Source organism: Hakea prostrata, chromosome 5 (assembly GCF_041222555.1).
Source record: "Hakea prostrata isolate BN-2017 chromosome 5, UWA_Hpros_2, whole genome shotgun sequence".
NCBI classification, from domain to species: domain Eukaryota; kingdom Viridiplantae; phylum Streptophyta; class Magnoliopsida; order Proteales; family Proteaceae; genus Hakea; species Hakea prostrata.
In genome coordinates, this window is record NC_142604.1 from 54,729,589 (window position 1) to 54,737,323 (window position 7,735).

The 7,735-nt window shown below is 36.9% G+C and overlaps 1 protein-coding gene across 1 annotated transcript; it reads right to left on the reverse strand.

The window, feature by feature from the left end:
• Positions 1–13: 13 nt before the first annotated feature.
• LOC149016602 (alcohol-forming fatty acyl-CoA reductase-like) lies at positions 14–4,763 on the reverse strand. Its single transcript, XM_089154706.1, has 10 exons — positions 4,593–4,763; positions 4,368–4,471; positions 2,250–2,452; positions 2,049–2,149; positions 1,758–1,950; positions 1,459–1,620; positions 1,146–1,227; positions 795–1,061; positions 515–642; positions 14–415 (listed from the first exon to the last, which is right to left on the reverse strand). The coding sequence occupies exons 1-10, from the start codon at positions 4,669–4,671 to the stop codon at positions 262–264; spliced, it is 1,473 nt and encodes a 490-aa protein (XP_089010832.1). The 5' UTR covers positions 4,672–4,763; the 3' UTR covers positions 14–261.
• Between the last annotated feature and the right edge of the window lie 2,972 nt (positions 4,764–7,735).

The window sequence follows — 7,735 nt, forward strand, 5'->3', positions numbered from 1 at the left end:
GATCAATGTGATATATTCCACTATTTCAATAAACAGTACTGACATTTGATTCGTACTAGAAAATGTTCATAACAAAATAATGCCTACAACTAAAGGGAAGAGATGCTTTGATACTTATAGCTTTTTGGACTTTGATAATTTCTGATTACCCTTGAACAGTTCTCAGAAACTCAAAATACACTTTAACATAACAAAAAAAGAGATTAGGAGAACAAATAGGAAGGAATAGATGAACTGAAGGAAACCCCCCAGTTCTAGCTTTCATTTGATGGAGTGTTGAACAAGGCCTGGAATGTGAATATTGACGAAATAATCTTCCCAGTTGATGCACTTTGGATCTAAATAAAACTTCCCTGAAGCTATGTTGTCATCTTCTTTAACCTCTCTCAGCTTCTCCAAATTTGAATCATCAAATCTGCAACATCAATAAACGTTAGGATCATACACAACAATCAAATTTCTGAACCAAGCTTGCTTCTCTAATTGATCATTTTAATGCATGTAATTCACCAACCTTGCTTCAAAAAGGGCAAAATGTTCATAGAGATCAACAAAACGCATTATTAAGTTGTATTTCCGGTTGAGATTTCGATAAAGATTCTCCATTGATTGGAAAGATAATGCATTCACAACTCGCAAGACCTGAATAATCAATATTAATTAGTGTTAAACCAAATTAACCTTGACTAATCAGTGTATCAAAAGGGTTAATTATGCAACTTGGGCCAGCCCATAAGAAGTCCAATTATAGTTTGAATTGTAGTGGGCTGGGCCTGTAGTCATCATGTCCTTACCTGGATTGGTAGCTTATAATTTAGAATCATGAGATTGTTGAAGCTAGCCTTTGTGGGAAGTAAAGTTCCTCTGTTAACTTGAACTGGCTTTCCATCCTTTCCAAGACATGGATGCTTGGAGAAGTATTTGTAAGTGAAATCAACAAGTGCATCGTTCTTCATTGGGTTCCTTTTAGATGTGCCAACATGATAGATGAATTCAGAACGTTGACGAGAATGCTCGGCGATCGTCGCTAACATCGCGTTCACCACCATATCTCCGGGAACCTGTGTTTATCATTAAAACCCAACTGGTGGTTGAAACCAAAAAAACATTCATGAAAGTGGTCTAGGAAGAGAGACTGAGCTTACCACATCTAGTGGTGCCTCAGGATCTGCTAAGAAGTGACTCAACTTGCCCTTGCCATAGCTCACAATAAGAGAATCTATTGTCCTGCAAATCAGTAATCATGCTCATTAATGAGGGGCCCAAGATTTCATGGGCCACAATTGGGCCTGAAGAAAACCTAATTTTCTCAAATGGACCAGATTTGGGCACAAAGGCCTGGGATTTGGGCCAGCCTAAGGAAATGGAATTTGGCCTTGAAATTTAAATTGTCTACAGGCTAAGGAAGCCTGAAGTTGTAGAACAGAAACATTACCAAATGCATACTAATTGAGATACCTGAAGCCTTCAATCCAACCAGGGAATGGTTCTCTAAAAGTGCTCGTGATAATGGTAGGACGCAAAATAACAACAGGCATATCGCCTCGGAGATTCCCGAGAATTGTTTCTCCGATCGACTTCGTGAATACGTATGTGTTTGCCCAACCAAATAATCTAGCCCTGATAAGAAAAAAATAGGTAAATAATTAGTGCTTCTCTACACAGCTTATGTAGATGGAAATTTTTGGCTGGGCCCGGATGTCTGTCCCTAAAAAGTTTCTCCCATACATAGACAAGCTAAGAGAACTTTCTCAAACCTTTGAACGCCCAAATCTTGCATGGCAAGCTTTATGGCTTCATCTGTAGCTTTCTCTTCTTTAAGTTGCTTCAATTTTTCTTGGACTAGTTTGTGTTCTACTGCAACTTCAAGCCTACGGTTTCCACCAAAAGTTTGGTCCTTGTAGAATGGGTTCTCTAATATGATTCCTTTCCTTTCTCTGGTGACATAAGCTGTAACAGATCACCTTATCAAATGAGCTCCAACACAAACAATTGTTCTAAAAAAAAAGAATGGTGATGAAACTAAATATTCAAATTGCTGAACTTACCTGTTGAGACATGGAAAAGCAATTCTAGTTTGGTGCATTTCTTTGCAAACTCACAGATGTTTTGAACTCCAAAGGCATTGGTGCTTAAAGCAACATCATATCTACAAAGCAACGCACAAAGAACTAATGTTACTGCACTGTAAAATCACGAATGGTTCTTATGTTCATCAATGGTGATCTCTACAATCCTACTAAGCTTACCTCTCATCAAAGGTGGTATTCCCAGCAACGTTTATAACGAAGTTGACTTCTCTCCACAGTTCTTCCTTCAGAGTAGAATCTTTTATGCCCAAGTTCTCAAAGGAGATGTCACCGGCGACAGCAGTGACTTTGTTTGAGATAAATGAACTGAAACCAGTTCCATGTTCCTCCTTCAAAACCCTAAATACTTTCTTCGCGATCACCTGTAGATTCAAAAACAATGTGAGCATATTCCATCTAATGCAACATCTGGAGTATGAATCTAGGTTTCATTAAGGATCTCATGCGATTTTGGATCCTCTACTTGTCGAGTGGAGTTTGTGCTCAATTCTCTCACACTTGTTCACCATAGGAGGGAGACCAATTTCTGAGTGCTGAAAAAATAAATTAGAGGTGAGACTCTCAGTGGCACGTGTGCGTATACAAATCTTCTCCACTCAACCTGCTTGTAGGCCTTGTGTCAGACCTTATGTGAGAGGGAAAGGAAGGGGACACGGACAAGTCCCACCTCTAATTCATTCTATTTACACTCAGAATTAGATTTAACTCTTATTATACAGTAGAGAAGTGTAAAACGACTATAAACTTCTACACTGACAAGTAAAAGATCCAAAGTCTCTCTAACCACCCCTCATCAAGATCATTGCAAAGCATGAAGAAGATGTCTCATTTTTTTCAACCATTGGATGGGATTGAGGGTTATAGGGAGAGGTTGCAGGTGTAAATTTCTCTAGTACCCTCCCTGGACCCTCATGGCCTCATCATTCACCAATCAATAGATATAAAAACTATTTTTTTGGGCACAATGACCAAAAAGATTTTGACAATAAAATAAGAGAGCAAGAAAATGACAAAACATGCAGAAAACGCTCAACCACATCTCGTCAGGGTTCCAATAGTGTCTGGTGGGTTGCCAATAGTCAACAACTACATTTTGAATGGATCGAAAAAATTCATGACAATTCTTGCACAAAAGAAAATTCATCAAAAAATATACTTCATTCCACATCCGTTTAACCTAAGTTTCTTATGTAACTATGAATTCGAACTCACTGTTCTAAAAATAAAGTTGAATGCGGCTCAACAATTTTTTTTTCCAGAATTCAATTAAATTCTCTGAGAGTAGTTTCATATTTATTTAGATATACGGTAAAGACTTCACTTCTAGTCCAAGAAAATTCAAACTTTACTTTTAAGGAGGTGGAAAAGAAGGGGAACCCCACTATATAGAGGACGGAGGAGATAGGGACAACTGAGGTGTGAATCCATGCCTTAGTCGAGAAATGAGGCTTTGATCTTATGTATGGTAGGGACTTATATTCCTCGTAATCAAATTTTATCTCTAGGGGAGTGGAAAAGAAGGCCAAACCCCATTATAAAGAGTACGGAGGAGATAGGAAAAACTGAGGTGTGAATCAATGCCCTGGTCGAAAACGAGAGACTTTGATCTTATGTATGGTAGGGACTTATATTCCTCGTAAGTGCTTTGCAAGGGAAAGGCGAGCGGCAGATGTCAACTCTATTTTTGGCACTTCATCTCCTTGCTTTCATCTCATGTGTGGTCCATCCATATTTATTTCAAGTAGGTTTTTCATCAAGAAAACAATAACTTTGTCCCCTTGGATAATAAAACCTCCTTCATACAGCTACCTCAGTGTGTATGTGTGTGTATGCATTTAAGATTTTTGGTCAATCAAAATGATGTCGACGTACCTTCTGTATATCTTAAGTCAAAATTAATAACCTAAGCAGACCCAATTAGTCATATAGAAAGTTTTGTAGATTTGATTCAGATTAACTAGATAACTTGCTAGGTAAACCACTACTGGTTGTGTCAGCTTTGCAAGGAAGATGCTACAGATTTGGCTGGATCTCTAGACACCCAAGCATCATTCATCCTTATTAAATAAGCCTCTTAGCTAACATCTGAGATCATAATTTCATTCCTAAATACTTCATTTACTACTAAAGGGTTAATGGGTCAGGTGGCTTGAACAGGTTAGACAACAAAACCAAGACCAAGAACAAGAAAGAAGAACTAAAACATAAAAAAACAACAAGCAGAAGAAGAACAAGAACGAGAACTGTAAAGAGAAAAATAAAGGCCATGGAAGATACTTCATTCTGCAGTCTCTGTGCAGCAAACGTATCATTCTCTGCCCTTAACAAGATAAACAGCTTCTTGACATTAGGTTGGGACCTAAGAATTTTCTCCATGAAAACTGCATCCAAAGAACCAGTAAAAGGATCTTGAGCTAATCTGAAAAGGATCTTGAGCTAACCTGAAAAGGATTCATATATAACTTCAAAAAAATATAAGAAACAAAGTTTCAAGATTCATACTCTTTGCCAGGAAGCCACTAGTACCAGTGATCAAGATGTTCTTGTTCTCCAGAGTTCTTACAATACTATCAAAATCCATTGTGTAATAGAAGAGAAACGCAAAGAGAACAGACACGAACTTTAAGAGGAGTACAGAGACTGACAATGGGTTGTTTGAACTATAACACCCACTTTATGACAAGCGATGGAAGAAGAGTAGAGGTACATGGACTCTTTATAGTGTTCAATACTGTAAATAGAAGATAAATTATTTTTTCCCTGTGGAGTAGAGGAAAGATATTTAATGATTCTTTCACGCAATTTATGACCAATGGGTTGAAAGATTTTTTTTTGTATAGAAATCTATCGACAACCAGATTTAAGAATATTATTTGTCACCGTTTCATTAAAATCTACCAATATTAAATGCTTGTTACAGTGTTACTTTTTTCTTTTCTTGGATTGGAAAAAGGAGTTATTTATATAAACTTTGTCTTTAGATCAAGAACTAACGGAGTAATTAAGGTTAAGTATAACAAATAACCCAAACTCAGGAAAGTCAAATTCTGCTAAGTTTTTAATTGATCCTTTGTTTTATTTATGTTCTTAGTTTTGGTGGTTAAATCTATTATGGAGGCACGTCAAGTGTCTTCACATGCAATGTCTTCCATATATTACTATTAATCTCTCAGAAGTCAAGCTCAACCAGACACTGCATCTATTCCATCACTCATCCAGTTCTAGCTCCAAGGTCACCATTATAAACCATTAATTTTCAAGGGTGGGTGGGAGAATCTACAGAGACGGTTAACTTAAAGCAGGTAGCCTTGCTTGCTGAAGCAGCATCTAGATACAGTCAATATACCTAATGCCTAATAGACTCTTCAGGTCCAAGACCATTTTTTATCAATACGTTGCCAACTATTAGGGTTCGTTTCTGGTTCACCAATAAGGGTTCTATTCTATATGTCACATTCATGAAGATTTCTTTGTATTCTTCCATGTGGGGAGAGGGGGAAGGGGGATTTTGGTAACCTAGATTTTTCTTGAAGTTTAAATTGAACACTTCTTCTTATGCATGTCAACATAGACAATCTATTATGGAAGTGATTTTATAATTTTGGGTAGATAAATGTTTCTTCTTATTTTCAGATCAAACACCATCTAGTGAAGAAATCACGATTCGATTATTTCTGGTGGTACATGTAATACTGTCCACCTCAATATACATAAACTCATTAGTTCTAAAAAAAAAAAAAAAAACAGAGACATGAAAATATTAATATTACTTAAAAAAATAAAAAAATCCCCAAATTAAGAAAAAAAAAGAAAAGAATTTTTAAGTGCATCTTATTTATAAAAAAAAATGAAAGAAGAGAAAATTTTTAGTTGTTAGTTGTTTGTTGTTTGGGAGTAGGAACCATTTCAGAAAGATAATAATACAAAATATGGATGGGAATGCTGTTTCTTCTAGGTGAACTAATCAATTTTAATAATAAAAAAAGGGGTTAAAATAAATGCTTTGGTGTGGGGTTGCGATATCAATGATGAATTGTGAGGATGAAGGGATGAAGCTCTGAGGCCATGCTCATACAACATAGACTTTCTAAATATGTTTAGTCTTGTTGGTGCATTCACATATCCTTTATCAATATATTCATTTCATATATTAGAGGAAGAAGATTGTGTGCACGGATTGTGCACCATGGATCGGATGATCATCTACAAAGTTGGAATCGAATAGGAGAAAGTTACACAGTTCAATCTCACCACTTATAGAATGGCATGAATTGTGCATGAGATATCCTTGTTGTACTATTTAAAGGAAATTCATGTACATCTCCATCATTAACCAATTGAAAAGTTCTCTTGTAGATTATAGATTTATAAAAGGTGAATATTATGACCAACTTCAGAAATCTAGCAAGGTATGAAAATGGCATCTAATTATACAATCTCTTGTAATAAAGTATGAAACAAGAAAGTCCTGATTACATGTATCTTGAAGCTCTTCTTGATGAGAAAAACATTTACCTAAAAAAAATCAAAATCAATGCTTTTTCAAAAAAGGAAATCATATATTTTGATTTGAAGAAACATTAATTCGCATACCCTAGTTTTGGTCTTTAGGTTAGTCTGTGACAAGGTCACTCAAAGTCAATTTATGTATTGTTATTTTCATTCTTTTATTTTAATTCAGTGAACATACAGTCTGGTGGGGCACCGATTAGGCTGGCCCAGTGACTGAAACCAAACCCTTCTGACTTTGCCAGGGTCACCTAATTTGTAATCTAATGAAGCCTACCTTTTGGGTTGACAATAGAATTATGTTGGTTCTAAGTCGGGCTCAAAGTAGGTTTGAACATGATGCTATCCTAAATATACCATATACCATTAAGTGTATGCCCTAAAGAGGATAGTCAGATTTGGGGAGAGACAATAAATGGAATGTTTACTTTTAAATCAGCATACCATATGATCAATAATGGTATAGGTACTACTCCAGTGGGTAAGACAAATGAGGTGTGCAAAGAAACCTGGAAAACATGTGGAGCTAAACCAAGGGCCGGTGAGAAGTTTCTGTGGAGAGCATGTGTGGATAGGACAAATGAGGTATGCAAAGAAACCTGCAAAAACATGTGGAGCTAAACCAAGGGTGAGAAGTTTCTGTGGAGAGCATGTGTGGGTGGCGTCTCATCTGCTGAAAATTTGGTTCATAGAGAGATTAATATTGACTTCAGTTCCCAACGTTGTGGTGGAGACCTTGAATCTATTGATCACATTTTGTTTGAATGTGATTTCGCTAGAGCAGCATGGCATGCCTCCCCTCTCAAGTTCCATCCCCCAAATGAACCAAAGCTCCATCGTTTTATTGAAAACTGGGCTAGGCATCATACCTGTGCTAGAAAACCTAGAAGGACAGAAACAAGTTCATGTTCAATGGGTCATCAGTGTAGTCTAATGTGACAACACTTAGAGCTGTAAAGGAATGAGCGACTTTCCTATAGGCGTGTAACTTGTCCCCCTTCGAGGGTGTTGGTGTTGTTTTGGTGTTCTTGTTCTAAGGGTTTTGTGGCTGTGATCCACTTTGGGCTTGACCCAACCCTTACCCTGGCTGACCCTGTCTATTGCATGTACGATAGTTTGGTCTTTTGCCGCTCATT

Bases quoted from the DNA above. Each gene is read 5' to 3' on its own strand.
- LOC149016602 (XM_089154706.1), bottom strand. From the start codon at position 4,671: ATGGATTTTGATAGTATTGTAAGAACTCTGGAGAACAAGAACATCTTG. The intron at 2,453-4,367 runs GTATCTTCCATG...TTGAATCTACAG, and splicing joins CACAGAGACTGCAGAATGAA to GTGATCGCGAAGAAAGTATT. The intron at 1,621-1,757 runs GTTTGAGAAAGT...TTTTCTTATCAG, and splicing joins CAAGATTTGGGCGTTCAAAG to GGCTAGATTATTTGGTTGGG.